Source organism: Myotis daubentonii, chromosome 2 (genome assembly GCF_963259705.1).
Source record: "Myotis daubentonii chromosome 2, mMyoDau2.1, whole genome shotgun sequence".
Lineage (NCBI taxonomy): Eukaryota > Metazoa > Chordata > Mammalia > Chiroptera > Vespertilionidae > Myotis > Myotis daubentonii.
In genome coordinates, this window is record NC_081841.1 from 14178277 (window position 1) to 14196538 (window position 18262).

General features: G+C 47.3%; 1 protein-coding gene across 2 annotated transcripts in view; it reads left to right on the top strand.

Annotated features, from left to right (window-relative positions):
• Positions 1-18262, top strand: part of NT5DC3 (5'-nucleotidase domain containing 3) — a 47149-nt gene that overhangs the window by 15877 nt on the left and 13010 nt on the right. For both annotated transcript variants that reach the window (XM_059681818.1, XM_059681819.1), the window contains exons 3-11: positions 7806-7880; positions 8562-8617; positions 12119-12209; positions 13151-13288; positions 15493-15553; positions 15987-16089; positions 16224-16325; positions 17094-17175; positions 18149-18235. In XM_059681818.1, coding sequence (XP_059537801.1) covers positions 7806-7880; positions 8562-8617; positions 12119-12209; positions 13151-13288; positions 15493-15553; positions 15987-16089; positions 16224-16325; positions 17094-17175; positions 18149-18235 — 795 coding nt within the window. The remainder of the gene's footprint in view (positions 1-7805; positions 7881-8561; positions 8618-12118; positions 12210-13150; positions 13289-15492; positions 15554-15986; positions 16090-16223; positions 16326-17093; positions 17176-18148; positions 18236-18262) is intronic.

The window sequence follows — 18262 nt, forward strand, 5'->3', positions numbered from 1 at the left end:
CATAACCTTGATACTAGCCAAGGACATTATAAGAAAAGAAAATTATAATAACTTTCTTGAACATAGACAAAAACATTTAACAAAATATTAGCAAACTAAAATCAACAATAAATAAAAAATATATTAGGACCAAATATAGTTTATTCCTGGAGTGTAATATTGGTCTTACATTTGAAAATCAATGTAATTCTTTACATTTACAAAATAAAGGAAAACAGCATGATCATTTCAATATATGCAGAAAAAGAACTTAACAAAATGCAATGATCATAAGAATAAAAAACAACAACCAGTTTTAGTAAACTAGGAATGAAGAGACTTCCATAACCTGATTAATAGCATTTATGAGTAACCTACAACTAATCTCCCACACTGCACTAAGTTTTAGGGCCAGGCAAGAATGTCTGTTTTCACCATTTCTCAACATTGTACTGAATGTCCTAGTCAGGGCAATAAAGAAAAAAAATAAAAGAATCAAAAGCCACAAAGTTTAAGGGGAAAAAAAGAAGCAAACTTTTTATTTATGGATGACATCCGTACAAGAAACAAGGTCCAGACCCAGTCATATTATTCACCATGTCATCGGTCACCAAACCACATAACCATGTGGACAACTGCCAGGAAATCCCTCAAATATTGTGAGCCTGACGTTTCCAGATTTAGGCCAAAGCCAGGGCAAAGGACATTACTATTAAAGAATTGTTTTCGCAGTGGTAAGAACCCTGGGCTAGAAACACCCTATTGCTGGATTTCCAGTAAGAAACTCTGTGATGCCCTGGCCGGCTTGGCTCGGTGCATAGAGCGTCGGTCTGCAGACTGAAGGATCCCACGTTTGATTCGGCTGAGGGCACATGCCTGGGTTTCGGGCTCGATCCCCAGTGGGGGGTGTGCAGGAGGCAGGCGATCAATGATTCTCTCTCATCATTGATGTTTCCATCTCTCTTTCCTTCTCCCTTCCTCTCTGAAAACAATCAATAAATATATTTTTTTAAAAAAGATTATTATTAACTGAAGTCTCTACTTGATTCAGATTTCCTTAGTTGCTCCCTAGTGTCCTTCTGCTCTAGGATCCCATCCAGGACCCCACGTCACAGTTAGTTCTCATGGCTCCCTAGGCTCCTCTGGGCCTTGACAGTTAGCCTCTCCTTGTTTTTTGATGACTTGCACAGTTTTGAAGAGTACTAGTTGGGTAATTTTTAGGATGTCCTTCTCTTGGGATTTATCTGATGTTTTTCTTGGGATTTGTCTGATGTTTTTCTTATGGTTAGATGGGGTTAGGGGTTTGGGGGGGAAGACCACAGAGGTAAAGTGCCATTATCATCACCACATCTTATCCAGGGTGCATGCCACCAACATGACTTACCTGTGATGTTGACCTTGACCGCCTGATGGAGGTCGTGCTTCCATGTCCCTGCCCTGTTCCCCTGACCCATCCTTCCCATGCTGTGCTCTTTGGGAGGCTGTCACTCTGCAGCTGAGAGCTCTCTTTTCACTCGTTCAGAAGATACTCATTCAACGTGTGTCCCGACGGCATCCACTTCTCACCTCTCCCACGGCCACCACCCTCACCTCCACCCCACGGCACGGTGGCCTTCTGGCTGGTCTCCCTGCTTCTCTGTTCTTGCTCCTTAGACTGCTCTCCATTTGGGAGCAAGAATGAGCCCTTAAGTATTAATCATGTCTTTCCTGGGCTCAACCCCACCTTGGAATGACACAGAAGGCCTCCTCATCAGCCTCTCCTGCCATCTGCCCTCACTCTGCTCTAGTCACACCCGCCTGCTTGCTGCTCCTCCAACTCTCAGACACGTTCCTGCCTTGGGGCCTTTGTCCTTGCCATTGCCTCTGCTTTGGAAGTCAGTCCTGGCCCGGCAGCCTGAGCCCTTGCTTCTCATCTTTTTTGTTTCTTCTTAGATTTCTGAACCCTTGAACTGCCTTTTCCTTGTAGTATTTATCACCATCAGGCCCGGAATTGTATGTGTTTGCTTATCTGGAAACTTCTTCGTGGCAGAGACTGTGTTGGTTGGGTTCATGGCTGTATTCCCAGGCCCTGGCACAAAGTACGTGCTCAGTAAATACTTGACGTCATTGTGGAATCCCTCAGTTACGCCAGGGTGTACCACGCTCGGTGTGGAACTGCCCTTCTGATGCAGGTCATTTGCCCTCACCTGGTTTGTGTGGATTTTGGAGAGCTTTGCTCTTATGCCCTTCTGCCCTGCCTCTAATTAGACTCAGAATTTAGGCTCCTTTAAACAGCAAACTGAGACCTCCGAAAGGTGGATGTACTTACAGGCACCTGACCCTCAGGAACTCACGGGCCTCGTTGTGGCGTCGCGGTCACTGGCTGCACCCAGAGCCCTGTGATTAGCCAGGAAGGGCACACGGCCCAGCTGCAGATTCGTAGGAATGGCACATGCGGGCACTCCTGGGTCCTCCGCAGGGTTTTAGTCTTTTTTTTTTTTTTTTTTAAATATATTTTATTGATTTTTTTACAGAGAGGAAGGGAGAGGGAGAAGGATAGAGAGTTAGAAACATCGATGAGAGAGAAACATCGATTCAGCTGCCTCCTGCACGCCCCCTACTGGGGATGTGCCCACAACCCAGGTACATGCCCTTGACCGGAATCGAACCTGGGACCCTTCAGTCCGTAGGCCGACGCTCTATCCGCTGAGCCAAACCAGCCAGGGCGTGGGTTTTAGTCTTAACTTTCCTCAAAGCTGGAGGGGACATTTCTATAGCATTTTCAGGGGGAAACCTTGACCTTTCTCTGTCTGCACACACCACCCTACCCAGGTTGCACCCGAAATTGGAACAAATCCAGGCACTGAAGGAAACCAGACTGGGCCTAAGAAAGATGTTTTAATGAAAAGCCCAAGTGAAAGTCTTTTATCTTTTATTTCTCTTCCTGCTTTTAGGGATACCAGTAGTCTTCGTGACAGGTTGGGGGAGTCATGTTTTCAGGATGATGGAACGTTTCTAACCTGAAGGGTCCAGAAAATCTAGCCATGGGCCATTGGAGAGAATGTGGCCTTCCAGCTCATGTGAGCGGCTTTGGCTTCCCTTGACCGGATATTGCTGTGACCGGCTATTCCTAGAGATGCTGCCTATGTGTGTGCGTGCATGTGTGCATGTGTGTGAGATTGCGTGTGTGTGCGGTGTGTGTTTATGTGCATGTGGGTGTGTCTGTATGTGTGCATGTGTGTGTTAGAAAGGAGCCCATCATGGGGACATTGGGGACTTGGCTGCTTGTGTGGGGAATTACAGTTTAGGGGCAGGAGTGGAATCATCCCGTCCCACCATTTCATTTTCCATCTGAAGGAAAAGGCCTGGAGAGGTTGTGACTCACCTAGAGTCCTCCAGGAGAGCTGCAGAGGCTAATGGAGTGGGTGGGCCTCAACGCCCAGGCCTCCTGGTTCCCTATCCTGTGAAACAAGTCCGTTTTCTTGAGCACTTACTATGTGTGGGAGGAGGCTGTCCTGACCCCCACCCCACAGGCATCTTTTGACCTAGTCCTCTCTGCTTTCCCGTGGGTAAGACTCTTGTTATCCTTACCTTAGAAATGAGAAAAATCAAAGCTTAGAGACAGATGACCTTGCCCAAGGTCACACAGATAGCACACCGTAGGACTAGAATTTGACACCTGGTCCCGCAGCCCAGGGGCCTCTATTCTTCATCAGAGGTTGTCCTGTGGAGGCTCCTTCAGCTGCTTCTGTCAGTTCTCCAGCCATTGACTGTGGCCTATCACAAGTGGCTCCCAGAAACAGCACAAGTGACAGGCCCAGGTGAGTGAGCGACCGAGGGAGCCCAGCTCAGCCTTGTTTCAGAAAGGAGCCACCAGACTTTTGAGCAGTCCATGTACAGATTTTATACTCTCTCATTCACGCACCTCTCAGCTAAAACAGACAGCACCACCTCGTCACCGCATGTCCTCTCAGCAAACTCACTGCGCCTCTGAGGTGGCAGGTCTGCTGTCACCAGCGTCTAGGGGTTGGCTCAGAACTGATGGTGAGGTAGTTGGGGTGGACCTGGCCTGACCTCTGTTGATCTGTGTGAGCCTGGGCAGGCTCATCAGATTATTCAACAGGAAAACGGACATGAGGTGCCCTTCATCTGGGGGAGTAAATAAAATCAGGTCGCAGAAAGCGCCTAGAACAGTGTGGCACATGGCTCAGTGAAAGCCCTCTCTTAGTAACAAGTTAAATACCTCCCTCCTGTCCCTTATTTGTCCCTCCCGAGTTAAAGGAAGACTGCAGCGGCGTAGATTGCTGTTGCCTCTCTTGGGTTTAGCAGGACTATGATGTGTGTGCTGGGTGCTGGGTGCTGGGTGTGTGTGTGTATGAACTGTGCACAGTGTTCGGAATTCTTGGGAACGCCCATGAGTGAAACTATCACGTAGTGATTTCTTGGCATGCGAGGTAGGTGTTAGATAAATGAGCCTAAATGTGATATTTGAGTCAGCGCTTTTTGCAGCTTGAATTGAAAACTTGCTGAATGTGGTTCAGCCTGGTGGGACCGGGAAATGTTCTCACGCCAATGTGACTTTGGCCCTGAAAAGTTAGCAGTGCAGCCTTGCAAAGCGGTTTCTTGATCACTGCCTAGTTTTTTTTGTGTGTTTTGTTTGAGAGGCAACAAGCATTTATTTGAGAAGAAAGAATTGATTCAGGCAGAAACCCAAATAGTGTTTCTATTGTGATGTGAAGGCAAGGGGATTTGTGAGAAGGGAAGGGAAATAATTACGTGAATAGAGAAAAAAAGTTCTATTGGTGATAATAAGCTGTTATTCTTTGTTTTTTTCTTTAATTTTATTGTTGACTTTATTATAGATGTCCCCATCTTCCCCCCTTAGCCCACCTCCACCTATTTACCCTCCTCTCCGTTTCCCTCTGGTCATCACCATACTGCTATGTGTGTCTATGGGTTATGTATATATCTTGTTGATGGTTTCTTTTGCTGTGCAGAGCTTTTTGTTGTTACTGTGTTTTAAATATATTTTTATTGATTTCAGAGAGGAAGGGAGTGGGAGAGAGAGATAGAAACATCAATGATGAGAGAGAATCATCTATCAGCTGCCTTCTGCATGCCCCCTACTGGGGATTGAGCCAGCAATCCAGGCATGTGCACTTGACTGGAATCGAACCTGGGATCCTTTAGTCCGCAGGCCGATACTCTATCTACTGAGCCAAAACAGCCAGGGCTGGGATAGTTTTCTTAGTTTCTCTTTCTGATAGTTCATTATTGTATAGAAATGCCACTAATTTCTGAATATTAACTTTGTATCCTGCTACTTTGCCAAATTCATTTATTAGATCTAGTAGCTTTTTGGTGGAGTTTTTAGGGTTTTCTATATACAGTATGTCATCTGAGAATGACAGTTTTACTTCCTCCTCTCCAATTTGGGTGCCTTTTATTTCTTCTTCTTGTCTGATTGCTGTGGCTAGGACTTCCAGTACTATGTTGAATCAGAGTGGTGAAAGTGGGCATCCCTGTCTTCTTCCTGATCTTAAGGGAAATGCTTTTAGTTTTTGCCCATTGAGTTTGATGTTGGCTGTGAGTCTGTCATATATGGCCTTTATTATATTGAGATATGTACTTTTTCTTCTCACTTTGCTGAGAGATTTTATCATAAATGGGTGCTGGAGTTTATCAAATGCTTTTTCTCTGCACCTGTTTATAAGATGGTGTGTTTTTTAAAAAATTATTTTATTGATTTTTTACAGAGAGGAAGGGAGAGAGATAGAGAATTAGAAACATCGATCAGCTTCCTCCTGCACACCCCCTACTGGGGATGTGCCCGCAACCAAGGTACATGCCCTTGACCAGAATCGAACCTGGGACCCTTCAGTCCGCAGGCCGACGCTCTTTCCACTGAGCCAAACCAGTTAGGGCAGATTGTGTGGTTTTTATTCTTCATTTTGTTTATGTGGTGTATCCCATTGATTGATTTGCAGATATTGTACCAACCTTGCATTCCTGGAATAAATTCCACTTGATCATGGTGTATGATCTTTTTAATGTATTGTTTGATGTGGTTTGCTAATGAACAGCATCCCTATGTTTATCAGGGAATATTGTCCTATAATTTTCTTTCCTTGTAGTGTCTTGATCTGGTTTTGGAATTAGAATATTGTAAAATGAGCGTGGGTGTTTTTCCTCCTCTTGGTTTTTTGGGAATAGTTTGAGAAGGATAGGTGTTCGTTCTTCTTTGAATGCTTGGTAAAATTCACCTATGAAACCCTCTGGTCTAGGACTTTTCTTGGTTGGGAGTTTATTGATTACTGCTTCAATTTCACTAGTTGTATTAAGCTGTTTTTCTTGAGCTATACACAGTACTGATTCTAAAGAATGTCCGTGATTCTGTTATTGTGGTCAGAAGGTTTGCTTTCCTGTCAGTTATATAGAAGACAGTGTTGGTTTGGCCTGGTCCAAAGGTTATCTTGCCCAAGTCAAATAATCCAGATGTTCAAGGAGCAAGACATGCAAGGCAGTTCCTCTGGGATGGTGGCTCCAACTGCATTAGAAATGGCTCTGTTTATGCCATTTTTCACAAGTTCCGTGTAGTTGAAGAAATGTTTGTGCCAGGCAGGCGTGTCAGTGGCACTCAGTCCGCCAGAGCTCTGGTTTTTTTAGAGACATTTTGGCTCCAGAATGACGTGTCTATGGATCATTTTCTCCTCCAGGATTCTGGAAATTTTAATGCCTGTACTCGGTGTAATGCACCCACATTTCTGCCCAGGGAGAGGGACTGTTTGTAGTCTTTGTTGCCCTAGGGCATTGTGGGAAGTGTAGTCTGGAGGTGTTCCCTGTGGCCACAAGCATTCTTAAAACTGCAGGAATTAGGCGCCTGGGTTTTTACTTAAGCAGTTTACATAGGGATTGGAAGATCCTGGTGACACAGCCTCTCTAGACTCAAGAATACCTATTCTATCCTGCAGGTCTGTGCTCTGAGGGAGGAGAGTGTGGGGGGTCAGAGGCCAAGCCTGACTCCCCGCCCACCACTCCCCAGCTGTGTGGCCCAGGCCAGGTGGTTTCATCTGGTGCCTCTGATGTCCCATCTGTGAAATGGGAATGGCAGGGCCTGCGGTGCCGGGTACATTGGTGCTGTCAGTGGGGTAGCTGGTGTTCCAATGCTGAGACTGGGCAGGAGGGAAAGACATGGATGAGGAGGGAGCTGGGAGGAATAGTTTAATAACCAGGAAATACCAGGGGGACCTGAGCTACCTCCAAAAGCCACATTTGTTCTGAGTCAGAGCATTGGAGTGGTAACTGGCTGAGAAGGGCCCTTCTGAGCCTGAGCGGGGAGGACGCTGCACTGACACTGCGGTCCCTCCAGCCCATGGAAGGTGAGCAAGCGAGTGACCTGCTGACCAGATGAGAGAGGCAATGGAAGCTACGTGGAGGGGCCCCTCTGAAAAGTTTTCAGCTGGGGTCTCTTCACAAAACCTGGTAATGGGCCATCCGAGGGCTGTGACATGGAGGTGCTCCAATCTGAGCAGAATGGATGGTTGACAGTGTGTTAAGGGAGGTAGTAGCAGGGGTCTCAGGGGTCTGGGAGTCTAGGGGCAGAGGGAAGGAGGGCAGGAGCAGTAAAGACGAGAGAAGTTGGAGGGATGAGACTCTGCCTGTGGAGGGCTCTGGGGCCGGAAGTGCTGCCTCCAGAAGCAGAGGGATGCGTGCGATTCGTCCCCTCTGATCCTACCTTTCCACCAGAATGTCAGCCACCTCGGCCTTTGTACAAGGACCAGAATGGACACTACCTTGAACCCACTAGTGCCTTGTTAGCTAAAACTGGTTTCTTTCTTTTTTCTTAGTATCCCGCGGAAATCAGGAAGTATGAATACGACCCAAATTTTGCAATTCGTGGACTTCATTATGATGTGCAGCGGGTAGGTTTAATCCTCATGTTTTTCTCGTTTAACGTTGTTTGGACACAATGTACTCCTGGTGCTTTTCTTTGCTCAAACACATACATTGATTTTAAATTCATGTTCTTCGGGGCCACAGAATTGAATTCTTCAAAACGTCTTTGGATAAAGGCTTTTTCAAGAGACCATGGATTAGAAAAGCATGAACGCATTCAGCAATTTGGGACATACCGTTTATTTCCAGTAGTCCTTGTTGGTGCGAGGAGGAGCCAGTTGTCATACCTTTCTTTGCAGATAGGCCATGTCTTTCTTTTTTATAATACTTTTTTATTTATTTCAGAGAGGAAGGGAGGGGGAGAGATAGAAGCATCAATGATGAGAGAGAATCATTGATTGGCTGCCTCCTGCACACCTCCTACTGGGGATCGAGCCCACAACCCGGGCATGTGCCCTGACCAGGAATCAAACCTTGATCTCCTGGTTCATAGGTTGACGTTCAACCACTGCGCCACACCAGCTGGGCTAGGCCATTTCTTTAATGAGTTGCACACTGTTTTAATCAGTAAGCAACGCTTTCAGAAACGTACAGCTGCTTCCTTGTTGTAACAACTTAACTGTCGATAGAATTTATAACGGCACCCGGAGTTCTCATTCAGTGTGCAAATTGTTGTGCATTATTTACCTGTGTTTATGTTTTTGAAGGCAGTCTTGATGAAGATTGATGCTTTTCATTACATCCAGCTGGGGACTGTCTACAGGTAAGAATAAGCTCCCTGGCTCCGACACTCATCATCCCTTCTCTCCTGGGCCCTGAGTTTTCTGCAGAGGAGTCCATCCTGGACATTGTTGCTCAACTGATGTACCTAAAGCACTTTCCTCAGCCACCCCTCCTCTCTTCTAAAATCCGGAGGCCTCCCACACCTCTTAGGTTTTCTATCACCTCTAAACCCTTAGCTTCCCCTTTTTGCACGCACAGCTTCTTAACTTACTGGCTTGGTTAAGACTCTGATTGCAAGTGACTGGAACCCAACTCAAACTGGCTTAGACGAAAACACAGCACTGGCTCACTGACTGAGAGGCCAGTTGCAGGTGTGGCTGGTTCCGGGGCCCAAATTGATGTTGTCAGACTCTTTCCATTCCTTGGCTCTCTTGCCCTCTGGGTAAGTTCTCTCTGGGCAGGCCCTCCGTGTGGGGACCCCTGGAATTACCAGGCTTCCATCCCCCCAGCTCGAGAGAAGGGCAGTTTCTCTCCCCTAGAGTTTCAATCAGTCTTAGAGGGAGCGGATGCTGGGCAGGGACAAACAACAGGGGTATTCCTCTCCTCTGAGTTCTCTTCTCTCCCTGCAACATCTATTCATGCTGGCGGCCATCCTACCAGGATAGTTTTCCTTCCTTTCTGCTCCTTAAAATCCCAGCCCTCCTTCAGGCCTCTACTCACCCCTCAGCCTGAAATGGTCTTTGTCTTTGCTCTTGGCTTCTAATAGTCTTGTTTCTTCTGTAGATAAATAAGCCATTGTGTTAAGGTGTATGGGTGGGGCCAGGCAGGAGAAGCCAGCTGAGGGGCAGGAGTCCACCTTTAGATCCTGGGAAGGTCTCTGCGGCCTTAGTGCTGAGAGGGGTGTGGCTGAACCATCAGGGGCCCATGTGTGGGATCTGGAGTCACGCTTCCTGAGTGGAAACTCAGATCCCGCCACTTAGGTGTGTGGCTTAGTGTCTCAAAGCCTTGGTTTGCTCCTCTGTCAAATGGGCATGGCCCCAGTGCCCTCCTTAGGGGCAGCGTGGCATGCAGACTAAAGCATGCTTGAACGGTGCCCAAAGCACTCTAGGCACAGATACCACTTCTCTTCCCTTTCCCCTCAGAAGGGGTCGTGAATGAGTGAGTGGCTGGGAAGAATGCTTCCGGTTTCTGAGGCCTGAGCCCCGAGACCTGCCCAGGGGACCCAGTTGCTGCATCATGTTGAATTTTATGTCGTGGGCTGTGGGAGTGAGTGCCGCTGGGCAGGGGACGCGGCACACTGCTCTCCACTGCAGTCCAATTTTGCACCCAAGGTTTCACTTCTTAACTGGAACCTTTGTGAAAAGCTAGGGTTGTTCCCATCACAGGCCCTTATCATGTACCAATTACTGTTCATATACAGTAACTCGTTTAGTCTTCTCAGTAACACTAGGACAGTGATGGTGAACCTATGACACGCGTGTCAGAGGTGACACGCTAACTTATTTTTTGGTTGATTTTTCTTTGTTAAATGGCATTTACATATATAAAATAAATATCAAAAATATAAGTCTTTGTTTTCCTATGGTTGCAAATATCAAAAAATTTCTATATGTGACATGGCACCAGAGTTAAGTTAGGGTTTTTCAAAATGCTGACATGCCGAGCTCAAAAGGTTCGCCATCACTGCACTAGGAGGTAGGTACTATTATTGTTTCCGTTTTAAAATGACACTGAGACCCAAAGAGTTAAATTCCTTGTCTAGGTAATAAATACCCCTAGTAATTAAGGGAGGTGGGATTTGAACCCCAGGCAGACTGGTTCGGATCTGTGCTCCTAACCCTTGTATTTCTCATAACCACATGGGTGTGTAAAGTAGTTTTCAGTGCTGGTTTACACACCCTGTGGCAGGCTGATTCCTCGGCTGCTTTTGAGCTGGCATTTATTTACCTGGGCCTTAAGGACGCAGCCGTGTGTCCAGGTTCCTGTGTCCGTGCTCAGAGGCAGCAGTGGCTTCGGGAGGACGGGGCCGGGCCCAGTGTGGAGGCTGAGAGCCCACCCGGCAGAATTCTTTTACTTTTTGTATTTTCTTTCCAATTGTTCAAGCCGTACAGGTGTGCACACTTGACTGCTGCTACCTTAGCAAGCGCTGTTTTCCAAGGTCACTGTCTGGAGTGATCTGGCTTCGTACCAGCGTCTTATCTGATTTCTGGAGCGGAGATAAACGGACATACATGGCCCCTTTTGTTTTCAAAGCTAGTACTTGTAACAGGTTAATCAAGATCGGAGGCAAACTATTAGTGAATCCACTCGGCTATTTTTAGAAGTCATACGGGGGTGGGTAATGGAGGAAAGAGGCTGAAATTAAACTTTCTTTAAAGTAAGTTATTTTTGTATGTATTTTAATATTGGCCAAGTGACTCGGCATTTTAAGCAACCTGTGTGTATCAGTAACTAACATCCTTATTGAATCACGTACTACCCCTGCTGCAGCGCCGTGTGGTGCTCCCACCACTCCTTCTCTGGTCCCTCCTCATGGTGCCTGCTTCTCGAGCGCCTTCTCTTGGAAGAAGCGGGTAGAGGAGCTGACATTTCCCCCGGTTACTCTCTAGAGCGGGACATTCCAGGTGAGGAAACTTGAGACCACCGAGCCCTGGGTGCCGGCATCTGCTCCCAGCGGCGCTGGCAGAGGCAGGGCTGACATCCAGCCGCTCTGACTCCAGAGCTTATTTTTTCCTGCGTGCGGAGGAGCTGGATTCATTTGCAGATTCCCCCGCAGCTCCGGAGGCAGGCGGGTGGCGGGTGTTACCTTGGCGTGTCCAGATGCGGAAACGCCTTCACTGTCACGTAGCGTTGGGTCACCCCTCCTGGAGGTGGTGCCCAGGCGCCTGCCTTGTGTCACGGGGTTTAGTCCCCTGAGCCTCGTGCATGCCTTTTTCCATCTCAGCACTGACCTTAGGGTGGAGTCTCAGAGGGCACAGGGATGATGGAGACAGAGCCAGCCTTTCTCTCCCGGATGCATTAAAAACATTTTTTAAAAAAGTGGAAAACTCACCTCAAAGGAAGGCATTAGAAAGCCTTGGACCTTGTTGAGGCAGGCGGTGTGGTGGAGAGCTTGAAGACCCACAAAGCCCCTGGACCCAGTCCTGACCCACCTCTTCCTACTTTACTGACGGGGGGGGGGGGGGGGGGGAGGTACGTGAACTCTCTGTGCCTCAGTTGCCTCTGGGGGCAAAAGGGAGGCATGACAGTGTCTTTCGCCTGGGATTGCAGAGAACTAAGTGAAGGACTGTGTGGAACTCAGATCTGGCGTACAGTAGGTGCCATGTGATCTGAGCTCTTTCTGCTCTTCTTACCTGTCGCGTGGCAGCAGGAATAACCGTAGTAGCACTTTGCCTGTCATTTGCAGCAGTTACTAGTGGCACATCGTGGCTCCTGGTGACGCCTCACACCTTGCCTGAAAATCCCCAGCACTTGCCAGGGGTGTGCCAGTCCTTGCTCTCGCTGGCCAAGCTCTTGAACTGCGCTGCCTGTCTTTCCCCAGAGGCCTCAGTGTGGTCCCTGATGAAGAAGTCATTGAAATGTACGAGGGGTCCCACGTGCCTCTGGAACAGATGAGCGACTTTTACGGCAAGGTAATGAGAAAGGCTGTATTTAGGTAAAGCAGCCTGTCTTTTTCCTCCTGAAAACATGGCCTGGGACATGGAGAGCTTGGATCCCTAGGCTCTGGGACTGCTCATAGGAACTGACGAGCAACGCTGGGATTGTGTTTTGAGAGACCCGAGGTTTGAGAGAGATTAGTATGGAACAGGCTCTGTAGGTTCTTTCGTGATTCTCCTTTCTCCTTACCTGACCAAGGCTCCTTACGCCTTCCTGGTACCTGCCCCTGTTTGCCACCCCCCCCCCCCCCCCCGAGGTGTCCCCACGTTCTGGATGAAGTCCTTGGGGGCTGTCGGTGCAGCGGCTGTTGCCTCCCCTGCGACTGAGGGCAGCAGGTCACCCTGTGCCTGAAGGGAAACCTCTGTTTTTCTAACTTTCGTGGTTCTCGTGGCCCCCTGCATTTTTGCTTCTTATTAGATGCGTTGCCTTGCTTGCATTGTCCAAGTGCAATGGCCGATGTCCCACCAGCTGGGAAACTGTTAAAAAAGTTGGCAGCCATTCAGAGAAAGGCTCTTTTTCAAGCTCACACATAGGCTTGGGAGGTGCTCAAACTCAGGAGAGTCAAGTGGCTTTTTCTGCCTTTCCAAGGGTGGAACCTCCCTGCTCTCCTCGGAGCTGGACGGGACTGTGAGCTGGGAGTTGGACACAGCACAGAGGGGAGTGAAAGGGGCGGGCGGTTAGACTTTGGGGAATTTCCTTGCATGTGCCACTTATGCTCAGAGTGAGATGTCAGCTCCGCCTGGCTGAGAGGAACAAGGTGAGCCTTTTTTAGTCTGTATGGTTAGAGTTTTGCTTTCCTCGTGGAGAGGGATCAGGGTGACCAGCCCCCACCCCCCCCGCCCCCGCCCTCAGGAAAGCCCGAGTCTGGCCCGGCTGGGTGTGGGCCTCGGATTCTCACTGCGCTCCCTGCCCGCAGAGCTCCCACGGGAACACCATGAAGCAGTTCATGGACATCTTCTCCCTGCCCGAGATGAGCCTGCTGTCCTGCGTGAACGAATACTTTCTGAAGAACAACATTGACTATGAGCCTGTCCACCTGTACAAAGACGTCAAGGTTGTGTGGGCGGGGGGAGGTCCCGGGTTCCCACCCCTGGCGCTTTTCCACGGAACTAGCAGAGTCCTGAGGCTCCTGCGTAGGTTAGGTGCCGGACATAGCCTTTGCCTGGGAGCGCTTGTATTTGTGGTTTGTCCCTGAAAATTGTAAGATGTTTCGTTAGGAGAACTGGAAATCGGTCAAATTTGTTGTTAAAAGAAGAAGGTGCTCATATTGCTACCTGGATTTCTTAATTCTTTCTGAGGCCACAGGGGTGAGTGGTGACTGAGGTCTAGCTCTACCCGGCTCATCCCTGAGCCTGGCCAGCGGCTGGGTGGCTCTACACAAAGACTGGCATTTGAGTCTCAGGCTGTGGCCCAGGGACGCAGCTGCCCACAGGAGGCGCCATTGTCTCTGGCACACGGAGGTGCCATGCAGGCTCCTGGAGGCCCTGCAGCAGCTGTGGAAATCTATTCGGAAGGGGAGAGAGAGCAACATAAATATTTATATGCATATACACACCTCATTTATATAACTCTGTATTTATATGTTTTAATTCAGTCACATGTTTAATATTCTTTAAACTGGACTTTTTTCAGTACTTAAAAATGTTTATGTTATTTAATTGGTTTTCTTATATATTTCTAAGCATGTGATAGAAATATATTTATATGAAATACTAGAGGCCCAATGCACAAAATTTGTGCAAGAGTAGGCCTTCCTTCCCCCGGCTGCCGGCACTGGCTTCCCTCTGGCACCTGGGACCTGGGCTTCCCTTGCAGTCCCAGGTTTGTCTGGAAGGTCGTCCAGAAGGATGCCTGGTCTAATTAGCATATTATGCTTTTATTAATATAGATAATTTGTATATAATACATATTTATTGAAATATATGTATTTTAAAAGGTCCATATTCATTCCTACAGTATTTTTTTATTATATGTTTATGACTAATTTAAAATTTTGACCGCCCTGAATCCTGGGTTTTAGGCAGATAAAAGATGAATTATAGTTTCTCAATATCAATCTGGTGTTCTGTGAACTGAATTTAAATAGTTTCTAATTTCCTTTTCGTGCACACAAATACTTCATTTGTAAGAATCTTTAAGAATCACTTGTAGTTATATAACCCCTTGCACTCGTGAGGAGAGATGTTTATTTAAAAGTTTAGTTTTTACTATTAGTGTGACGACCACCAACAGTGAACACATATGCCGAGTTTTCTGTGTTCTGGGCACTGTTCTTCTTAGTGCTTTACACACATTAACTAACTAAACCCTCAGAATAATGCCTTGAAGTAGGAACTGTTATTGTCACCCTCATTTTATAGATAAATTGAGGCACAGAGAGGTTGAGTAACTTGCCCATGGTCACACAGCTAGTAAATAGTAGAGTCTAGATTTTAAGCCGGGAAGTTTGGTTCTGGCTTGCTCTTAGCCATTGCCTTCTGCCGACGTGATGGCAAAATGAGCCTTACTGGAAAGGGATCGAGGTTGAATTTACAGCCCAGAGTGCTCACGCTTGACAGAAATCTGCGATTTTCTAAGGCTTACGGCCCAGTTTGTCCACAGTCCAGTCCCCTGTCACCGGCTCTGAAAGTTTCCAGGTGCCACCTGTGTAGAGGACCTTCTCGGTGCCACCGGAGAGTGGGGCTGTGCTCTGACACCTGCCAGGCATCAGGCTGCCACACTCCTGGGCCTGCCAAAGGGTTAGCTGCTTCCTCCTCCTCATGTCCGAAGGCTGGACCACATCTCTGCCGGAGTCAGCATCCCCACTGGCAGTTCTCCCTCATTGGTAGCACTGAAGAGAGGCAGGTCCATTCTCTTGTTGTCTCTGCCTCTTTCCTAAATGACTGAACCTGCTATTGGGGTCTGGGGAGGGTGCAGAGATGAAAAGAACAATAATGCCCTTTGCCCGGATGACCTGGAATCATTTGTTCACGATCCTGCATATAAATTATGGTATATCATGTGAGGCTTTTTTTTTTTTTCCAGAATTATCCACACAAATTATCTGCTCCCAGTGACCCTCTAGCAGATTGCATTGAGAACTGCCACTATCACCATGGAAACTTACGTTTTCCCCACAGGGGCCACCTCTGACAAATGGGCCAAGATTTAGATTTCATTTAGTGCTTGGATTGCAGGCTCCTCACGACAGAGTGCCATTTCACTTGTATTACTACTCAGGCCAGTACGCTCACGGATTAAAAACGTATCTTTTGACAGGATGCAATTCGAGATGTGCACATCAAAGGAATCATGTACCGAGCCGTCGAAGCAGACATTGGTACGTGCTTGGCATTGCCACGAAGTCGGTCCAGGCTGCCCCTCCCCCATGGCCCGCTGCAGGCATCATACTTTCACTGCAGGTGCTGAGCAGACTGTAGCGCCTTGCTGAGTGCCGGGCAAGGGCCTGCATCCCCACCTCTCAGCCGTCTCCCTCCTTTTTGCTTAACAACTTGACATAATCCTGACTCAGAAGGAGAGGCGCTGGCAGCTGCAGTCCCTCTGTTTTTTCCCCTTACACCGAGGAGGCGGGGGTCTTGGCTACTGATGCACCGGACACTGATAGATCACCCTGACCCAGGCTCCCGTAAAACCGCTTTCTCTTCCCCCACGTGCCCTGGACAGCGCCGGCCCGCAGGCCCCATTCAGCAAGCACTGGCAGACTGAGTGGGCCTCGCGCTGAATCTGTGTGTGCATTTTCCCCTTGCTCTTAGATAAGTACATCTGCTACGCCGAGCAGACCCGCGCGGTGCTGGCCAAACTGGCTGACCACGGCAAGAAGATGTTCCTCATCACCAACAGCCCCAGCAGCTTTGTGTAAGTCCTGAGTTTCCTGGCTGGCTTCCGCCTCACTTCTTGGATTGCATGTCACAGTGGAAGTTTGCAAGAAAAAGTTGCAAAAACAGTTAACCCCGTCAGTGCTAGACTAACGTGGCCGGCGTGTTGTTTAGGGACAAAGGGATGAGCTATATCGTTGGAAAGGACTGGCGGGACCTGTTTGACGTGGTCATCGTGCAGGCCGAGAAGCCGAGCTTCTTTAACGATAAGCGGAGGTGAGTGCCTGCCTCTCCAGGGGACTAGGTTTTCCTCATTTGCTGCTGTGAATGCTTATGATGGAGCGATGGAGCGTGTCTTGGTGAAATCCAGTTGGAAATCACAAGCATCTGCCGTCAACACCTTTGATTTTAAAGTCATCTAGCAAGTGCTTGTGAGGAGAGCGAGATTTGTGCAGAGCAGACATCTTACACAAATCAAAATGGATCTCAGTTCAACTCGGGCTGCTTCAGTCCTCTTGGTCAGGCTTTCAGAAATTGACTGATAACAATGAAAAATGCAAACTGACTCTCACAGGGTATCTTAGATCTCTCGATGCAGATGCATTGTGAAGTATAACAAAACAGCGGCAACAAACCACCTGGTGGGGAGCTCTTATGAGCCGCAAACGGTACCTTTAAAATTGCAGTTGGATTTTGCAAAACTCTGCAACACAGGTTTTGCATCAGGTGGAGTAAATTTCTACCAAGACTTATAGAGTGTCTTTCTGCCCCAGTAGTCTTGGGAACGGGAGCCATTGTATATCTGATCCTGGGGTTCTTTCTCTATTACAAGTCCTTGGACCCAGGGATGGGGCATGGGTGGTGGAGGTGGAGCCACAGTTTGGGAGACCTTGCCCTGGGAGGGGGAATGCCGGAGTTGTTTTCAGGGATTTCTCAGGTTCGGGCAGCCCCCTTCTGTTCCCAGTGGGTAACCATGTGGTGTTTCACACAGCAGGCGGCCTGCACAACCACCACCCTCATAACGACTCCCGTTTCTGTTCTTAGACCTTTCCGAAAGGTGAATGAGAAAGGTGTCTTACTCTGGGATAAAATCTACAAGTTGCAGAAGGGCCAGATTTACAAGCAGGTACCTCACGACCAGTTTCTCCCTTCGGCTGCTTGGCTGCGCGTGGTCAGTAATGATGACAGTTCACGAGGCTCACTCGGGGCTGGCAGTGCTCAGTGCTCTGCCCGGTGGACTGTTTATGACTTGGTGGCAGAATTTAAGCTTAAGTCAGTATCTGCATCAACTCAGAATTGAACAGTTTCTTAAAACGAAATGGAAGGCATTACTTTTCATAGTAAATAACAATTAAGATATCGGTAGCAAAGCTTGGAAATGTCTCCATAAGAAGGACTTAATCACATGGCACATTATTTGCCAAAATTAGTAATTATTTCGTGACAAGCTATGTCTTAATCTACAGTTTTAATATATTTTGATATTATATAAGGCTTGCAAATATTTGAATAAATGACTTGCTGACTATTATTGTGTTACTGAAGTAAGTTTTTTTTTTTTTTTATGTATTGATACATTCCTGGTGGGTTTAGAACAACCTTGGCATTAAGTATATGTAGGCCTTGAAAACTTAGCTTTGAAAAGCCATTCTACTTCTAGGAAGTTAGCCCAAGAGAATGATTAAGTAAGATGTAAATAAAACCCTACTATAAGAATGAAATTACTTACAGAATAGATAACAAAGTAAATGATAACAGGGAATTTGTAAAATGGATTATGGTACTTCTCAGGAATGGAATTACATGGCAGGTTAATATTTTACCTGGGAATACAGCCATAGCCTGCTAAGTGTGAACAGATTGTCACAAAGAGGCATATACAATATGAACCCTTTTTGAAAAGTACATCTGACGTTGAAGAAAGGCCTGAAAAGTTTCACACTAAGATGTTTTTGTCTTTATATTTTGTTATTTAAAATAAGTCATAAAAGCAAAATAATGTTTTTGAAGTTTAAAAAAAAATAGGTATTTTGGGCCATGGGTTATATAAGAGCTTCTATCTGCCACAGGAGATAATATCTGTATTTTCCTTATTGCAGGGCAATTTATATGAATTTTTGAAGCTTACTGGATGGAGAGGATCCAAAGTGTTATATTTTGGTGACCATATATACAGTGACCTGGCGGTGAGAGGAGCCTTTTTTTTTTTCTAT